Source organism: Balaenoptera acutorostrata, chromosome 19, assembly GCF_949987535.1.
Source record: "Balaenoptera acutorostrata chromosome 19, mBalAcu1.1, whole genome shotgun sequence".
Taxonomy (NCBI): Eukaryota; Metazoa; Chordata; class Mammalia; order Artiodactyla; family Balaenopteridae; genus Balaenoptera; species Balaenoptera acutorostrata.
The window spans coordinates 61,236,912-61,256,954 of NC_080082.1; the positions used below are offsets into that span (position 1 = coordinate 61,236,912).

The 20,043-nt window shown below is 39.9% G+C and overlaps 1 protein-coding gene across 1 annotated transcript in view; it reads left to right on the forward strand.

The window, feature by feature from the left end:
* The first annotated feature begins 7,328 nt into the window (after positions 1–7,328).
* LOC103018589 (uncharacterized) overlaps positions 7,329–20,043 on the forward strand; it is a 29,934-nt gene continuing 17,219 nt past the window's right edge. Inside the window, exons 1-4 of the mRNA XM_028165912.2 lie at positions 7,329–8,047; positions 8,127–8,315; positions 9,857–9,983; positions 11,842–11,934. Coding sequence (XP_028021713.2) covers positions 8,301–8,315; positions 9,857–9,983; positions 11,842–11,934 — 235 coding nt within the window. The 5' untranslated portion in view covers positions 7,329–8,047; positions 8,127–8,300. The remainder of the gene's footprint in view (positions 8,048–8,126; positions 8,316–9,856; positions 9,984–11,841; positions 11,935–20,043) is intronic.

A 20,043-nucleotide genomic window follows, 5' to 3' on the forward strand; every position in this document is an offset into this window, starting at 1 on the left:
TTCTGGGGATGTCCGATTACTGGATGTATTGCCGTTTCTCTTTCCGGGAATTCGTTCTCTGCTGCTATACCGACAGCGGAACTCTTGGTCCCTTTGGAAACCCGTCCCCCTCCTTTTTTAATACAAGGTGTAAAATAAAGGCCGCGGCAATATTACTTTCCTGCCCAGTCCGTCGAACGCAGTTTAGGTAGCTCCATATTTGCCTCGCAGACCTCGAGTCTCTGAAAACCTAAGAATTTTCTGAAGAGTCGAAGTGCCAGGAAATGAGATACCATCAGTGGCTTCTCACCTTCCGGACCACCCAGGGCTCCCGGCCTCCAAACCCGCCCCTTGGCCTTCTGTACGTCAGGTGTCCCAACATGGCCGCCCCCTGGGGCCTCGGAGAGCTGGGCGCGGACATATTGCCTCTGAGAAATACCGGAATCCGCTCCTCCGCCTTTCTTGAAACGCCTCAGACCATCTTCGGCCGCCGTAGGCGGGCGAAAAATCTGGGCGACGGGTCCAGAAGTAGAAGCGGTTCGCGGAAGGTTACGTTTAGACTCTCCTTGTGGGCTGGGGAAAATCGGGTCAGTGTGTGCATTTGTCCCTTGAAGTTTTGTGTGTGTGTGTGTGTGTGTGTGTGTGTGTGTGTGTGTGTGTGTGTGTTTTCTCATGAGAGGTGTGTCTATGACAGCGTGACGTGACTCCTACAGGGTGGAAATGGTGTAGTGTGGACTCACGGATTATTTGGAGGGTCTGGTGGGAAACGCCAAGGTGGAGGTATTTGGGAGGAACCAGCAGAGTCCGGCACGTCTCTCTGTGTGGTTGGGGTGCTTTGGTGGGGAGTCGTTAAAACGGTTAAGAATCTGTAGAGATCAGCGACCATGTCCTGACTGGCAAGGTATGGGGGTCTTTGCGGATCATTCTGTAAAGGATGCAGGTGGTATTTACGATGGTAACAGCTTCAGGTTTGGGAATTAATGTGGGGCTCGGTGATGTTGAGGCCAGGGTGGACGGTCATCATGTGGGGATGTCTGGTCCAGGTTTCGGATTAATAAAGAAGTGTGTAGTGTCTGTGGTACAAAGAGGCTTGTGAGGGCTGAAGCTTTGGACGCCTGGCTGGTGGTTTCGTTGAGTTTCCAGCCTCCATCGCTGGGAAGAAAGGTGGTGCAGCCCAGGACAGGAGTTCGAAACCTTCTGCTTTTTAGGCTTTTATCCAGGGGGATGAGTAACTGCAGACCGAGGGACTAATCCAGCCACACCCGTCTGTTACGTATCGTCTATGGCTGCTTTCGCAATGCGAAGGCAGAATTGAAACTTTGTGACAGATCTTAACCCTCAAAGTAGAAATATATAGTATCTGTCCCTTTGTAGAAAATGTTTGCCAACGCCTGCACTCACCACTTAATATATAGCAGTGGACACTGTTGCTTTTTTGCCTGACAAACGTTCCCTCCTTCTTCTTTGCTAATAGAATCTCTGTTTTTAGTTCTCCATCCTTCTGGTAGCGTGACCCATATGCCGGTACTGGTTGGTCTTAGTTAATCCTGGTGGTTTCAGTTTCCGTTGCTAGAGATCAATTAGTATGAAATGAGCTTAGGTATATAGTGCAGTTCCAGCCAGCAGTATATGTGAAAATCTGCCTGGGATTTATGGGGGGAACGTTTTGTCTTTTCCATAAGTAATTCCTTGCGTCTCTTTTTCCACGTCGATGATGATGTTGTCTGAATATAACCTTAATTTTCTGTCCAGTTTCTAATGTTTATAATTCATTCTTATCTCAATGCATTGTCTCTACTCTCCAGTACAAAGGAGGAAAGTGAATGGGGTGGTAGTGGGCATCTGTGTCCTGTTGCCTACCCTAAAATTCACCTGCTAGATGGTCTGGAGTTAACATGTTTCCAGGATGGAAGGATCATAAAATTATGAGTTCATCCAGGATTTCAAATTTAACGAAATAAAAATGTTCATTGTATTCTTTCAGGGCAAAAAAAAAAATGTCTATTTTATCTGAGTTATGTCCCCTATGAATTCCTTATATTTTTTTATTTGCACCAGGTTTCTTTCTATCTCACTACAAATGGATATGTGTTGTTGGTCTTTTTAAAGAACAGGCTTTTTCAAAAAGTTTATTTTATTGAAGTATAATTGATTTACAATGTTGTGTTAATTTCTGCTGTACAGCAAAGTGATTCAGTGATACATATATATACATTCTTTTTCATATTCTTTTCCATTATGGTTTATCACAGGATATTGAATATAGTCCCCTGTGCTATACAGCAGCACCTTGTTGTTTATTCATTCTATGTACAATAGTTTGCATTTGCTAATCCCAAACTCCCAATCCATCCCTCTCCTCGTCCCCCTCCTCTAGGGCAACCACAAATCTGTTCTCTGTGTAAAGAACAGGCTTTTTCAACTCTTCCATTTATATATTTTTTAATGCTTATTTATTTTGGTTGCGCTGGGTCTTAGTTGCAGCAGGTGGGCTCCTTAGTTGTGGCTCACGGGCTCCTTAGTTGTGGCACGTGGGTTCCTTAGTTGCAGCTCACCAGCTCCTTAGTTGCAGCTCGCTGGCTCCTTAGTTGTGGCATGCAAACTCTTAGTCGCAGCATGCGTGTGGGATCTAGTTCCCTGAACAGGGATTGAACCCAGGCCCCCTGCATTGGGAGCACAGAATCTTAACCACTGCGCCACCAGGGAAGTCCTCACTTACTTGTTAATTTAAAAGGTCTACAAGTTAATCAGTATAAAATTAATGGGTATATATAAAACAGTCATTGCCCAGCTTGAGAAACAGAACACTGCCAGCACCCCAGTGGTGTTCTGTGAGCCACTTCCCAATTATATTACGTCTTCATTCTCAAAGGTAATTACCATCCTGTTTGAGATACCAAGCAGTTTAAGTCTTTTCTTTATAGTTGTATCATATAAAAAATTAATCATTCCTAATCATTATATTTTATTTAGTTGTACCTATTTTTAACTACATGTCAGTGTTACTATACAGCTTTTTTTAACTGTCAGTCTTCTTTTACTCAATATTTTAAAGAATTATTCATGCTTTTACACAGAGGTTTTTTGGGGTTTTTGTTTTGTTTTGTTTTTTATTTTTGTTTGGTTTTTTTTTCCCCTCTGTAACAAGGGTCAGGCAAACATATTGTATGAATATCTATACAGTAAACATTTTAGGAGTTGCAGGACACAGAAGGTCTCTCACATTGCTTTTTGGTTTTGTTTTACAGTCCTTTGAAAATGTAGAAAGTATTCTTAGCTTGCAAGCTGGGTAAACATTGTTTTTTAATAACATTCCATAGTTTGAATATATGTCAGTTTTTTCTACTATTAATTAAGCTTGTAATGCTTGCAGTTTGGGTTGTTATGAATAATGTTGCTGCGAAAATTCTTTTACATATCTTCTGGTTCAAATGTGTCCTTATTTTATTGGGGGATAGATATATAACTTAGATGTATACCTCACAGTGAGATTTCTGTGTCTTAGGATGTGTATAACTTCAGCCTAAATGGATGATGCCAAAATGTTTTCCAAAGTGGCTGTCCAGTTCCTCCAGCGGAATATAATTTACATTATGTTGTGCTTCATTTTTTTTTTTTTTTGAATGAGAACTCTTTTTTTAAAAAAATATTTATTTACTTATTTGGCTGCTCCGGGTCTTAGTTGCGGCATGTAGGATCTAGTTCCCTGACCAGGGATCGAACCTGGGCCCCCTGCATGGGGAGTATGGAGTCTTGGCCAGTGGACCACCAGGGAAGTCCCTATGGTGTGCTTCATATATAGCTTTTTAAAAATATCTTTCCATACCCTAATATCATTGAGAGATTCTCCTATATTATCCCCTGAAGTTTTTATTAATTTGCCTCTCCCACTGAAATTGACAGTTCTCCCCCCAAATGATTTTTGTGTATATTGTGAGATGGCGTTCAACATTGTTCTCTGAATCCCCCAACCGCCAGCATGAATATCTGATTGTCCCAGCACCATTTTTAAAAAGAGACATCCTTACCCTCTTCTCTGTAATGGTACTTTTGTTATCAAGTCTCTATATATGCATGAGTCTGTTTATAAGCATTTGATTTTGTTCCATTTGTCTATCATTGTACTAATATTGTACTGTCGTAACGTAACTTTAAGTCCTCATAATTGATAGATGGATATAGTTATCAGCTTAGGATTTTGATTGAGGTTTCATTGGATTTATATATATATTTGGGAAACATGACATCTTTATTTTTATTTTTTATTTTTTAAAAAGTTTTATTGGAGTACAGTTGATTTACAATGTTGTATTAGTTTCAGGGGTACAACAAAGTGATTCAGTTATACATATACATATATTCATCCTTTTTCAGATTCTTTTCCCATATAGGTTGTCACAGAATACTGAGTTGAGTTCCCTATGCTCTACAGTAGGTCCTTGTTGGTTATCTATTTTATATATAGTAGTGTGTGTATGTTAATCCCAAGGTCCTAATTTATCCCTCCCCTCTACGTTTCTCCTTTGGTAACCATAAATTTGTTTTCAAAATCTGTGAGTGTGTTTCTGTTTTGTAAATAAGTTCATTTGTATCATTTTTTAAAAATTAGATTCCATATATAAGTGGTATAATACGGTATTTGTCTTTCTCCACTTAGTATGATAATCTCTAAGTCCATGTTGCTGCAAATGGCATTATTTCCTTCTTTTTCATGGCTTAGTACTATTCCATTGTATCTATGTACCACATCTTTATGCATGCCTCTATCAATGGACATTTGGGTTGCTTCCATGTCTTGGCTATTGTAAATAGTGCTGCAATGAACATTGGGGTGCGTGTATCTTTTTGTATTATGTTTTTTTCTGGATATATTCCCAGGGGTGGGATTGCTGGGTCACATGGTTGTTCTCTTAAAAAATATAAAAAGAGAACATACTGTTCTCCATAGTGGTTGTACCAATTTACATTCCCACCAACAGTGTATGAGGGTTCCCTTTTCACCACACCCTCTCCAGCTTTTATTGTCTGTAGAATTTTTGATGATGGCCATTCTGACCAGTGTGAGGTGATAACTCATTGTAGTTTTTATTTGCATTTGTCTGATAACTAGTGATGTTGAGCATCTTTTCATGTGCTTTTTGGCCATCTGTATGTCTTCTTTGGAGAAATGTCTATTTAGATCTTCTGCCCTTTTTTAAAAAAATACATTGATTTTTTAAAAATTTTTATTTATTTATTTATTTATTTTTGGTCACGTTGGGTCTTTGTTGCTGCTCACGGGCTTTCTCTGGTTGTAGTGAGCAGTGCAGGGGGCAGTGGCTACTCTTTGTTGTGGTGCACGGGCTTCTCATTGCCGTGGCTTCTCTTCTTGTGGAGTACAGGCTCTAGGTGCGTGGGCTTCAGTAGTTGTGGCACACAGGCTCACTAGTTGTGGCTCACGGGCTCTAGAGCGCAGGCTCAGTAGTTGTGGTGCACAGGCTTAGTTGCTCTGCAACACATGGGATCTTCCCAGACCAGGGATTGAAGCCGTGTCCCCTAAACTGGCAGGCGGATTCTTAACCACTGCACCACCAGGGAAGTCCCATTCTGCCCTTTTTTTTTTTTTTTTTTTAAAGGATTTTCTTATTTATTTATTTATTTATTTATTTTTGGCTGTGTTGGGTCTTCGGTTCGTGCGAGGGCTTTCTCCAGTTGCGGCAAGCGGGGGCCACTCTTCATCGCGGTGCGGGGACCGCTCTTCATCGCGGTGCGCGGGCCTTTCTCTATCGCGGCCCCTCCCGTCGCGGGGCACAGGCTCCAGACGCGCAGGCTCAGCAATTGTGGCTCACGGGCCCAGCTGCTCCGCGGCATGTGGGATCTTCCCAGACCAGGGCTCGAACCCGTGTCCCCTGCATTAGCAGGCAGATTCTCAACCACTGCGCCACCAGGGAAGCCCTCTGCCCATTTTTTGATTGGGTTGTTTGGGGGGGTTTTTTGACATAGAGCTGCATGAGCTGTTTGTATATTTTGGAGATTAATCCCTTGTTGGTCACTTGGTTTGCAAATATTTTCTCCCATTCTGTGGATTGTCTTTTCTTTTTGTTTATGGTTTCCTTTGCTGTGCAGAAACTTTTAAGTTTTATTAGGTCCCATTCATTTAGTTTTGTTTTTATTTTCATTACTCTAGGAGGTGGATCAAAAAAGATATTGCTGCAATTTATGACAGAGTGTGCTGTCTGTATTTTCCTCTAAGAGTTTTATAGTGTCCGGTCTTACATTTAGGTCTTTGATCCATTTTGAGTTCATTTTTGTGTATGGTGTTAGAGAATGTTCTAATTTCATTCTTTTTTTTAAAACTTTTTATTTATTTGTTTATTTATTTATGGCTGTGTTGGGTCTTCATTTCTGTGCGAGGGCTTTCTCTAGTTGCGGCAAGCGGGGGCCACTCTTCATCGCGGTGCGTGGGCCTCTCACTATCGCGGCCTCTCTTGTTGCGGAGCACAGGCTCCAGATGCGCAGGCTCAGTAGTTGTGGCTCACGGGCCTAGCTGCTCTGCGGCATGTGGGATCTTCCCAGACCAGGGCTCGAACCCGTGTACCCTGCATTGGCAGGCAGATTCTCAACCACTGCGCCACCAGGGAAGCCCTAATTTCATTCTTTTACATGTAGTATCTAGTTTTCCCAGCACCACTTATTGAAAGACTGTCTTTTCTCCATTATATATTCTTGCCTCCTTTGTCATAGATTAATTGACCATTGGTGCGTGGGTTGACATGACGTCTTTAAAATGCTTGGTTTTCTGAATCGTATTCATAGTTCATCTTTCCATTAATTTAAGTCTGTTAAAATTTGTGTCAGTATTCCTACTTATCATATATTTTTTATATTCTTCAAAATGATTTTGTTTATAAATTTTGTTTGTTGGTGACCTATTTGTTCTGTCAGTTAATGGGATAGGCGTGTTAAGTCTTCAACCGTTAGTCTGGATTTATTTCTTCTTGGTTTTTTGGGTCCATTTTTGCTGTATGTATTTCAAAGCAATATTATTAGATGCATAGAAATTGCAAATTTCTATCATGTGCTGAATTGAACCTCTTACTAGCAAGCATTTCTCTTTCTCTGTAGTAATGTTTAGGCTTTCTGGTCCATTTTGTCTGAGAATACACCAGAGTGTCTGTGGTTACTCTTTCCATGGTTTATCTTTTTCTAACCTTTTATTCTCCAGCTTTCCATATCATTGTTTCATACATGTCACCTAGAGTAGCATGTTTTTGGGTTTTGTGTAACTAACTCGATTCCTTGTTCTGTTTATACTGAATATAATTCTTATATTATAAGACATTATAAAATATAATGTTTTGTTTTAAAATAGTCATCTAAGTGTACTGTATTTGCCCCACTAGTTCTCTATTCCTTCTTCTCTTTTTTTGCCTTGTTTTGAATGAATTTCTTCTCATTCTGTTTCCCCCTTCCATTAGGATGGAAATTATGTACTTTGAGACAATTGTTAGTTTTCACCATGACACTAGAAATTACATACAGCATGGAAGCTTTCTTTGCCAAATGTTTACATTGATTAGTACTTTTACACTCTTCTCTGACAGGGATCTTATGCATCTCAACTTTATTTACCAGTTTCCAATTTATTTACAATATTGTGTACTTTTTAAAAATGTTATCTTAAACCACCTAAGGTATTATCATCATTGCTTAATAAGAGAATGCTTCTGGTTTGCCCAGTACATTGGTTTTCAAACTGAAGTGTGTGTACTCACAGGGTGTATAGAAACGTTTGAGGAGGTTCCTGAGCGCACACGGTTTAAAGGAAAGCAGTGCCCAGCGCCTCTCCTCCCATACGGTCCCTTTTGTATAACTTGAGCTGCCTGAGATTCTCCTGCTCCTGAGGCCTGCTGCTGGGATGGATCTCGTTTCCCTCATCCCCTCTGACAGTCACCCCACTTCAACTTCACGGAATAAAGGAATACCCCCACCACAGTCAGAAGCTTAGGCTTTTTGGGCAGAGGAATAAAGTCTTCTGGGGCAGCAGTCTTCTGGGGACACTCAGCAGTGCTCTGGGCATTGGGTTAAGGTGAGCGCCCAGGAGCAGCGTTAGCGTCTGGGCCCAGAGGAGATGTACCCCCAGCTTGAATTTTCTCCTCAACCCACAGGTCCTGACTCCCCAGGAGCCAAAGAATCAGTAGAAGGAGGAAGAAGTTACAGGATTTGGTATCAGCATTACTGGGGACATGCTTGACTGAAGACAGAACAGAATTTAGAGCAGATCCAGAAGACACAGCGACAGAGCCTCCTTGTTGCCAGCTGTTTTCAGAAAACAGAAGAAAATGATCCAGGCCCAGGTGATTTCTGGTTTGTTTTATTCTCTCCTTTGTTCCCGAATGGGTTTGTTAGTTGTCTGAGTCATTCTAGCTAATGATTGCATCTAAGGGTGTCTTGGGGACCCTGGGTGTCTTTGTAGCCTGCTTCTGAAGTGAGGGTGATCCTGGGGACGCCAGAAATTGCAGCCGGTGTCTGAAGCAAGAGCAGTTCTATGGGGACTGTTTTCTCAGACTTTGCCGTATGTCTGACTCTTGATTTCCATGTTCGAATCCGAATTCTTTCTTTTTAATTAATTAATTTATTTATTTATTTTTGGCTGTGTTGCGTCTTCATCGCTGCACGCGGGCTTTCTCTAGTTGCGGCGAGCGGGGGCTACTCTTCGTTGTGGTGTGCGAGCTTCTCATTGCGGTGGCTTCTCTTGTTGCAGAGCACGGGCTCTAGGTGCACGGGCTTCAGTAATTGTGGCACACGGGCTCAGTAGTTGTGGCTCGCGAGCTCTAGAGTGCAGGCTCTGTAGCTGTGGCACACGGGCTTAGCTGCTCCGCAGCATGTGGGATCTTCCCGGACCAGGTCTTGAACCTGTGTCCCCTGCATTGACAGGCGGATTCTTAACCACTGTGCCACCAGGGAAGTCCCCAAGTCCGAATTCTTAATCTACCGTTTTCTTTTCTTTCCTTTCTTTTTTTTCCCACACCACATGGCTTGCAGATCTTAGTTCCCTGACCAGGGTTGGAACTGGTACCCCCTGCAGTGGAAGTGTGGAGTCCTAACTACTGGACTGCCAGGGAATTCCTGGCAATTTATTTCCTGGCAAAATAAATATATTGCATTTATTTTTGTTCATTACACAACTGACTTAAGAATATATTTTAAGGCTGAAATCATAACAAAGTACACATATCAAAAAATAAGTTTCTTCTTCATACACTTTAAACATGCTTATTAAACATTTAGTTTCTTATAATTCTGGCATCTTGAGTCACTTCCCAGAAGATTCTGACTGACTGGCTGTAAAGACACAGTCATCCCGATTCCACTGGCATGTATGTTTGTCCCATACATATATATATTTATATATATATATATAAATATATATTATATATATATATATATATATATACACACACACACACACATACATGTATGTATGTATGAATGTGGTGTTCTAGGTTAACAAGAAGATTTAACTTCTACGTATTATAGAAACGTCTATGAGGGACTTCACTGGCGGTCCAATGGTTAAGACTCTGTGCTTCCACTGTAAGGGGGCACAGGTTCGATCCCTGGTCGGGGAACTAAGATCCTGCAAGCCACGCAACGCGGCCAAAAAAAAAAAAAAAGAAACGGCTAATGATAAATGTATGGATGACTGACTATACAATTACAGTTAGTTGGATCCTAGTATTTTATTAGGCTTTTGCTTCTTCCATGTGTCTTAAAAACAAACAACCCCCTAGATATACAGATCTAGCCTATAAAGTGGAAATGAGAAGACAAACTTTAACATTTCTTCCATATCATCAAAAAGAGATCAGTTCATTAAACACCACTGTTATTACAGGAAACCCTGACATTTGACGATGTGGCTGTTGACTTCACGTGGGAGGAGTGGCAGCTTCTGGCCCCTCCTCAGAAGGACCTGTATCGGGATGTGATGCTGGAGAACTATAGCAACCTGCTGTCTGTGGGTGAGGACGGCTCTCCTGGGTCCCTGAGAGGGTCCCCAGTCAGTGGGGTTTCCTTTTTCAGCTTCTGAAAGCTTTGGATTGTCTGTGATGCTCTTTAGCAGTAGATTCTCAGTCCCGTCTCTGGTCCAAGAGAAGTGGGTATATTCTCCTTTCTCTTGAGAGAAACGCCTTTATTTTGTAGCTGTGTATAATGCTGTGATTTATATTAAGAATATACATATTTGGTCTTCATCCCCAATTCTGGCACAGAGCGCCTAAAATCCATGGAATTTCCTAAGTTATAAGAGGGTAAATGAGAAATGGGTGTCTTTTGTTATTCATATAAGGGACCCTTACCACCGCATCTGAGTTTATGTTAATGAGGTGATTTTTGGAAGGCCACTCGATAACCTAAGATTGGGGGCTGGTTGCCGAGCTCACCACCCATGATTTAGAGGGTTGCAACTTTCAGTCCCACCTTCACCCCACCTCTGGGGAGAAGAAAGGGGCTGGAGATTAAATCATAATCACCAAAGCCCGATGATTTTTTTTTTTTTTTTGACAATTAGAACATAGTTTAATAAGTCCTTGGGCAGAGGAGTTTGATTCTTCTCTGCATACCTGTATATGCATACTGCAAACAACACTGCTTTAAAAATGATTAACACAATGACCACAGCTTGTACCATTTTAACTCCAATAATTAATAATTTCCATATCTGCTACAACATATAAAGAGTTTCTACTAAACAATCGGTCATTTATAATTAAAAATTAAGCAGCAACTGTGAGGGTTTCTTGTCACACCCATTTTCTATGCATTTACCATTTTCCAGCTCTCTCCCCCATTAGGTCAGTGGTTCTCAACTGGGGCCAATTTGGTTCCCAGGGGATATTTGGCAATGTCTGGAAATATTTCAAAGCCTCATGATTTAATCCATCATGGCTATATAGTGAAGCCTCCATGAAACCCCACAGGGACAGGCTTGGAGAGCTTTCAGATTGGTGGCCACTTGGCAGTGCCAGGGGAGGGGTGCCCCCAGAGAGAGCATGGAAGCTCTGTGGCCTTTCCCACACGCCTTGTACTGTATTCTCTTCCATCTGGCTGTTCCTGAGTTGTATCCTTTTATTTTTTTATTGATTTATTTTTATTTTTTTAATTTTTATTTATTTTTTTATTGATTTATTTTTATTTTTTTAATTTTTATTTATTTTTTTATTGGAGTAGAATTGCTTTACAATGTTGTGTTAGTTTCTGCTGTACAATGAAGTGAATCAGCACTATGTATACCTATATCCCCTCCCTCTTGGACCTCCCTCCCCCTCTCCCCTGCCACATCTAGGTCATCACAGAGCACCGAGCTGAGCTCCCTGTGTATCCTTTTATAATAAACTGGTGACCTAGTAAGTAAACTGTCTTCTTGAGTCCTGTCTGCTGCTCTAGTGAATTAATCGAACCCGAGAAAGGGAGTCATGGGAACCTCTGATCTATTCATGGTTGATCAGAAGCCCAGGAAACAGCCTGAATTTACAGTTGGTGCCAGAAATGCAGGAGCGGAGCCGAAGTCTTATGGGAGTGTACCCCTAACCTGTATTATCTGACCCTATCACCAGGTAGATCGTGTCAGAATTGAATTAAATCGGAGGACACCCCGTCAGTGTCAGTTGGTGTCGCAGAATTCCTTGATGTGTGGAAAATCCACATATCTGGTGTCAGAAGTGAAGTAGAAGTATTGACAGGAGAGGAGACTCACAGAGGGGTGTATTTTTCCTTCAAAATGTGAAAACTGTATTGTCCTCAGAGGTAGGATTCTGCGGTTTTCACGGACCCCACGCCCCATTCACTGGGTCTAAATCTTGTATCATTTTCCATGAATAGGTTTTCAAGCCAGCAAACCAAATGTATTGTCCAAGTTGGGTCAAGGAGAACCGTGGACGATGGAAGATGAAATCCACTGTCAAACCCGTTCAGGTGAGTGAGAGACCAGCAAGGCGACAGGCTGCGGAAATCCCGGTGCCAGACCTCTTTTTCTTTTCTTTTCTTTTCTTTTTCCACACACACACACTGTATTTTATTTTTACAAGAGATAAATAGACTGACACCAAGCATTGTACATGGATGACCACAACAAAAGCAACAATGATTGCAATTACCAAACATGAAACACACTCATACTATGTCATAATATTGACATTCAGTCCAGTAATCCTCCACTGTAACAGCTCCTTTACTTTGCAGTGAAAATTGATTTGTATATTCTTTGCCTCTGAGTCCTTGTGGGATTTTTTTTTTTTTTAATTCAGACAGAAAGTCACAAAAATTATACTCATCCTCATCAGTTCACTCAGTCCCATGTAATTAATTTTTTTTTTCATCTTGATCTTTTGTTAGCACTTTTATGAGTTCATCAGTTTTTCATTAGAGTTCTGAAAATGCTTATTCATTCAGTTCAGCAGTACAGTCAGTTACCAGAAACCTGTACTTGTCAGAGTCTTTTCCATGAATTTCTTGAAGATGAAACCCTTTTATAGGAACATATTTGCAAAATCATCAGAGTACACCCAGAACTGTCTGTAAATGACAAAAGACTTAAAAATGACCATGGTTAAAGATTTGATGAAAGTTCATAATAATGCAGTTGACAAGAAAATTAGTTATTTCTGAGATATACATTTTAAAGTAATAACTAGGATTATTACTTATAACATTATACCAGAACATATAAGATTTTTAGAAGTTTCCTGTAATGTCTGAAACATTTATATTAACATATTTCCATACATATTTCCATACAAATACAAATATAAGATTTTTAGAAGTTTCCTGTAATGTCTGAAACATTTATATTAACATATTTCCATACATATTTCCATACAAATACAAATATAAGATTTTTAGAAATTTCATGTAATGTCTGAAACATTTATATTAACATATTTCCATACAAATAACCCAATGAAAGTTTAGTATTAGTTGTTTTGTTTGTTTTTTTATACTGCAGGTTCTTATTAGGCATCAGTTTTATACACATCAGTGTATACATGTCAATCCCAATCGCCCAATTCAGCACACCACCATCCCCACCTCACCGCAGTTTTCCCCCCTTGGTGTCCATATGTCCATTCTCTACATCTGTGTCTCAACTTCTGCCCTGCAAACTGGCTCATCTGTACCATTTTTCTAGGTTCCACATACATGCATTAATATACGATATTTGTTTTTCTCTTTCTGACTTACTTCACTCTGTATGACAGTCTCTAGATCCATCCACGTCTCAACAAATGACTCAATTTCGTTCCTTCTTATGGCTGAGTAATATTCCATTGTATATATGTACCACAACTTCTTTATCCATTCATCTGTTGATGGGCATTTAGGTTGCTTCCATGACCTGGCTATTGTAAATAGTGCTGCAATGAACATTCGGGTGCATGTGTCTTTTTGAATTACGGTTTTCTCTGGGTATATGCCCAGTAGTGAGATTGCTGGATCATATGGTAATTCTATTTTTAGTTTTTTAAGGAACCTCCATATTGTTCTCCATAGTGGCTGTATCAATTTACATTCCCACCAACAGTGCAAGAGGGTTCCCTTTTCTCCACACCCTCTCCAGCATTTGTTGTTTGTAGATTTTCTGATGATGCCCATTCTAACAGGAGTGAGGTGATACCTCATTGTAGTTTTGATTTGCATTTCTCCAATAATTAGTGATGTTGAGCATCTTTTCATGTGCTTCATGGCCGTCTGTATGTCTTCTTTGGAGAAATGTCTATTTAGGTCTTCTGCCCATTTTTGGATTGGGGTGTTTGTTTCTTTGATATTGGTCTGAATGAGCTGTTTATATATTTTGGAGATTAATCCTTTGTCCGTTGATTCATTTGCAAATATTTTCTCCCATTCTGAGGGTTGTCTTTTCGTCTTGTTTATGGTTTCCTTTGCTGTGCAAAAGCTTTTAAGTTTCATTAGGTCCCACTTGTTTATTTTTGTTTTTATTTCCATTACTCTAGGAGGTGGATCAAAAAAGATCTTGCTGTGATTTATGTCAAAGAGTGTTCTTCCTATGTTTTCCTCTAAGAGTTTTATAGTGTCCAGTCTTATATTTAGGTCTCTAATCCATTTTGAGTTTATTTTTGTGTATGGTGTTAGGGAGTATTCTAATTTCATTCTTTTAAATGTAGCTGTCCAGTTTTCCCAGCACCACTTATTGAAGAGACTGTCTTTTCTCCATTGTATATCTTTGCCTCCTTTGTCATAGATTAGTTGACCATAGGTGCGTGGGTTAATCTCTGGGCTTTCTATCTTGTTCCATTGATCTATGTTTCTGTTTTTGTGCCAGTACCATATTGTCTTGATTACTGTAGCTTTGTAGTATAGTCTGAAGTCAGGGAGTCTGATTCCTCCAGCTCCATTTTTTTGCCTCAAGACTGCTTTGGCTATTCGGGGTCTTTTGTGTCTCCATACAAATTTTAAGATGATTTGTTCTAGCTCTGTAAAAAATGCCATTGGTAATTTGATAGGGATTGCATTGAATCTGTAGATTGCTTTGGGTAGTATACTCATTTTCACAATGTTGATTCTTCCAATCCAAGAACATGGTATATCTCTCCATCTGTTGGTATCATCTTTAATTTCTTTCATCAGTGTCTTATAGTTTTCTGCATACAGGTCTTTTGTCTCCCTAGGTAGGTTTATTCCTAGGTATTTTATTCTTTTTGTTGCAATGGTAAATGGGAGTGTTTCCATAATTTCTCTTTCAGATTTTTCATCATTAGTGTATAGGAATGCAAGAGATTTCTGTGCATTAATTTTGTAACCTGCAACTTTACCATATTCATTAATTAGCTCTAGCAGTTTTCTGGTGGCAGTTTTAGGATTCTCTATGTATAGTGTCATGTCATCCGCAAACAGTGACAGTTTTACTTCTTCTTTTCCAATTTGTATTCCTTTTATTTCTTTGTCTTCTCTGATTGCCGTGGCTAGGACTTCCAGAACTATGTTGAATAATAGTGGTGAGAGTGGACATCCTTGTCTCGTTCCTGATCTTAGAGGAAATGCTTTCAGTTTTTCACCATTGAGAATGATGTTTGCTGTGGGTTTGTCATATATGGCCTTTATTATGTTGAGGTAGGTTCCCTCTATGCCCACTTTCTGGAGAGTTTTTATCATAAATGGGTGCTGAATTTTGTCAAAAGATTTTTCTGCATCTATTGAGATGATCATATGGTTTTTCTTCTTCAATTTGTTAATATGGTGTATCACATTGATTGATTTGCGTATATTGAAGAATCCTTGCATCCCTGGGATAAATCCCACTTGATCGTGGTGTATGATCCTTTTAATGTGTTGTTGGATTCTGTTTGCTAGTATTTTGTTGAGGATTTTTGCATCTATATTCATCAGTGATATTGGTCTGTAATTTTCTTTTTTTGTAGTGTCTTTGTCTGGTTTTGGTATCAGGGTGATGGTGGCCTCATAGAATGAGTTTGGGAGTGTTCCTTCCTCTGCAATTTTTTGGAAGAGTTTGAGAAGGATGGGTGTTAGCTCTTCTCTAAATGTTTGATAGAATTCACCTGTGAAGCCATCTGGTCCTGGACTTTTGTTTGTTGGAAGATTTTTAATCAAAGTTTCAATTTCATTACTTGTGATTGGTCTGTTCATATTTTCTGTTTCTTCCTGATTCAGTCTTGGAAGGTTATACCTTTCTAAGAATTTGTCCATTTCTTCCAGGTTGTCCATTTTATTGGCATAAAGTTGCTTGTAGTAGTCTCTTAGGATGTTTTGTATTTCTGCGGTGTCTGTTGTAACTTCTCCTTTTTCATTTCTGATTTTATTGATTTGAGTCCTGTCCCTCTTTTTCTTGATGAGTCTGGCTAATGGCTTATCAATTTTGTTTATCTTCTCAAAGAACCAACTTTTAGTTTTATTGATCTTTGCTATTGTTTTCTTTGTTTCTATTTCATTTATTTCTGCTCTGATCTTTATGATTTCTTTCCTTCTGCTAACTTTGGGTTTTGTTTGTTCTTCTTTCTCTAGTTTCTTTAGGTGTAAGGTTAGATTGTTTACTTGAGATTTTTCTTGTTTCTTTAGGTAGGCTTCTATAGCTATAAACTTCCCTCTTAGAACCGCTTTTGCTGCATCCCATAGGTTTTGGGTCGTCGTGTTTTCATTGTCATTTGTCTCTAGGTATTTTTTTATTTCCTGTTTGATTTCTTCAGTGATCTCTTGGTTATTTAGTAACGTATTTTTTAGCCTCCATGTGTTTGTCTTTTTTACGTTTTTTTCCCTGTAATTCATTTCTAATCTCATAGCGTTGTGGTCAGAAAAGATGCTTGATATGATTTCAATTTTCTTAAATTTACTGAGGCTTGATTTGTGACCCAAGATGTGATCTATCCTGGAGAATGTTCCGTGCGCACTTGAGAAGAACGTGTAATCTGCTGTTTTTGGATGGAATGTCCTATATATATCAATTAAATCTATCTGGTCTATTGTGTCATTTAAAGCTTCTGTTTCCTTATTTATTTTCATTTTGGATGATCTGTCCATTGGTGTAAGTGAGGTGTTAAAGTCCCCCACTATTATTGTGTTACTGTCGATTTCCTCTTTTATAGCTGTTAGCAGTTGCCTTATGTATTGAGGTGCTCCTGTGTTGGGTGCATATATATTTATAATTGTTATATCTTCTTCTTGGATTGATCCCTGGATCATTATGTAGTGTCCTTCCTTGTCTCTTGTAACATTCTTTATTTTAAAGTCTATTTTATCTGATATGAGTATAGCTACTCCAGCTTTCTTTTGATTTCCATTTGCATGGAATATCTTTTTCCTTCCCCTCACTTTCAGTCTGTATGTGTCCCTAGGTCTGAAGTGGGTCTCTTGTAGACAGCATATATATGGGTCTTGTTTTTGTATCCATTCAGCCAGTCTATGTCTTTTGGTTGGGGCATTTAATCCATTCACGTTTAAGGTAATTATCGATATGTATGTTCCTATGACCATTTTCTTAATTGTTTTGGGTTTGTTTTTGTAGGTCCTTTTCTTCTCTTGTGTTTCCCACTTAGAGAAGTTCCTTTAGCATTTGTTGTAAAGCTGGTTTGGTGGTGCTGAATTCTCTTAGCTTTTGCTTGTCTATAAAGCTTTTGATTTCTCCATCAAATCTAAAGGAGATCCTTGCTGGGTAGAGTAATCTTGGTTGTAGGTTCTTCCCTTTCATCACTTTAAGTATATCATGCCACTCCCTTCTGGCTTGCAGAGTTTCTGCTGAGAAATCAGCTGTTAACCTTATGGGAGTTCCCTTGTATGTTATTTGTCGTTTTTCCCTTGCTGCTTTCAGTAATTTTTCTTTGTCTTTAATTTTTGCCACTTTGATTACTATATGTCTCGGCGTGTTTCTCCTTGGGTTTATTCTGTATGGGACTCTCTGCGCTTCCTGGACTTGGGTGGCTATTTCCTTTCCCATGTTAGGGAAGTTTTCGACTATAATCTCTTCAAATATTTTCTCTGGTCCTTTCTCTCTCTCTTCTCCTTCTGGGACCCCTATAATGCGAATGTTGTTGCGTTTAATGTTGTCCCAGAGGTCTCTTAGGCTGTCTTCATTTCTTTTCATTCTTTTTTCTTTAGTCTGTTCCGCAGCAGTGAATTCCACCATTCTGTCTTCCAGGTCACTTATCCGTTCTTCTGCCTCAGTTATTCTGCTATTGATTCCTTCTAGTGTAGTTTTCATTTCAGTTATTGTATTGGTCATCTCTGTTTGTTTGTTCTTTAATTCTTCTAGGTCTTTGTTAATCATTTCTTGCATCTTCTCAATCTTTGCCTCCATTCTTATTCCGAGGTCCTGGATCATCTTCACTATCATTATTCTGAATTCTTTTTCTGGAAGGTTGCCTATCTCCACTTCATTTAGTTGTTTTTCTGGGTTTTTTTCTTGTTCCTTCATCTGGTACATAGCCCTCTGCCTTTTCATCTTCTCTGTCTTTCTGTAACTGTGGTTTTTGGTCCACAGGCTGCAGGATTGTAGTTTTTCTTGCTTCTGTTGTCTGCCCTCTGGTGGTTGAGGCTATCCCAGACCTCTTTTTCTTTGTAGGAATTTAGAGAAAAATGTATCCCTTCTTAGGGAAGACTCTATCTTTTCTGGGATTTGTTTCTTCTTTATTTTACCGCCATCTTGATTTTTGTTTGCATAGTTTTCTTTTTCCTAGGATTCTCATATCTTTTTTCTTTTAAATAAATTTATTTATTTATTTATTTTTGACTGCTCTTCATCTTCGTTGCTACATGCAGGGTTTCTCTAGTTGCGGCGAGCGGGGGCTACTCTTTGTTGCAGTGCATGGGCTTCTCATTTCAGTGGCTTCTCTTGTTGTGGAGCACGGGCTCTAGGCGCGTGGGCTTCAGTAGTTGTGGCATGCGGACTCAGTAGTTGTGGTTCGCGTGCTCTAGAGCACAGGCTCAGTAGTTGTGGTGCACGGTCTTAGTTGCTCCGTGGCATGTGGGATCTTCTCAGACCAGGACTCGAACCCGTGTCCCCTGCATTGGCAGGCGGATTCTTAACCAATGCACCACCAGGGAAGTCCCCGGATTCTCATATCTTTTCCTTCTTCTTCATACACTTCCACCTCCTTTTCTATGAAATTCCACCTTCCAAGGCCTCTCTCCAAAGAGAAAACTTTGAATTCCTCACTGTCTTCTGGTTACTGCACCTTTCTGCCGCACTGGTAATGTTAATTTCCTTCCTCACATCCACCCCATCTTGGATACCAAGCCCCAAAGTAAACTGGTCTTCACTGTGCCTTGTCCCCGCTCTGAGGTTCTCCAAAGGTTCTGTTTTCCATTTTACTCAATGATCTCCTAACCTTCTAAGTTTTCTTCATTCTAACAAGCTAATAAACTCCTTCAATTCCCTGGAGAAGACTCCCAAATTGATCTCTCCACAGTGTGCTCCACCACAGGCTTGGCTTCTATATAATTTACTCATCTCAATGGCAGCTCTCCTGAGTTTCCAAAAACTGCAAGGACCTAGGATCGTCTTCCCTCCCAGGAAACCCTAGAGGTTTAGGTTCTCCCTTAATCCTGTGTGTCCTCCATCCTGGCCATTCAGGCATTACCTCACATGTTCCCCACCAGCAGAGCTCTCTTCTGTTAAGGGGTCTGCTGTTCATGATGAATTTTTAACTAGAAATGTTATTTTAACATCCTGTGTTCTCAGTTCCAGCCTCAACCCAATCATAACTCTTGCCTACTTTGAATTATTAATTCCTTTGTGTATTTACTGATTTTGAACTTTCTTCTCATTGATTGTAGACCTTACTATTGTCTTCATGTCCCTAAAATTTTCATTTTTCTTCCCACTGGATCCTGATGACATTTAGTCTCTGCTAACCACATTACCTGGCAGTTAAAATTCTTCTTTCCATTATCTCCATGATATGATATCATCTTGCTCAGAAAGAGATAGATTTCCATCTTCTTTCCTAAATTCTCCCCAATGTGTTCCATACATGTGATTGCTTCTTTGATTCATTCCTCTATTTTTCAAAATCTTTTTTCTTTTTCTTTTTCATTCCTCTGTATTTTCTGATAGCCTAGTTAATGCTGGAAGGTAAGAACAGTGGAAAAAAGTATACAAATGATCACGAGTTTTTAGTCTATGAGAAAGGAGTTAAGGAATTGATAACAATAAACAGTTAAATAATATACCTAGGGGGTGAAAAGTGCTGTGATAAAACTTTAGTCAGCATTATGGAAGAGTAGGTGTTGGAGCTCCTCTTTTAGGCAGGTAACACCTCTCAGATAAGGTGCCTCTGAGCCAAGAAATGCGGGAAGTTAGTAGGCTGCCAGGTTAGGAGTTTTCCAAGTAGAGCGGCTAGGAAACTTAAAAGGCCACGCCACGAATGAGTTTAAGAGACATTAAGGAGCCCGTGTGGACAGAGCAGAGTGTGCTTTCAGGAACGTGATGGGAATAAGCCGAAGAGGCAGTAGCAGTGGGGGCGGGCGGGGCAGGGTGTGTGTGTGGGGGGGAATAAGGTTGGTCATGTACTCAATTTCAAGGAATCGAGATTTTACTCCTAATAAGATGAGAAAACA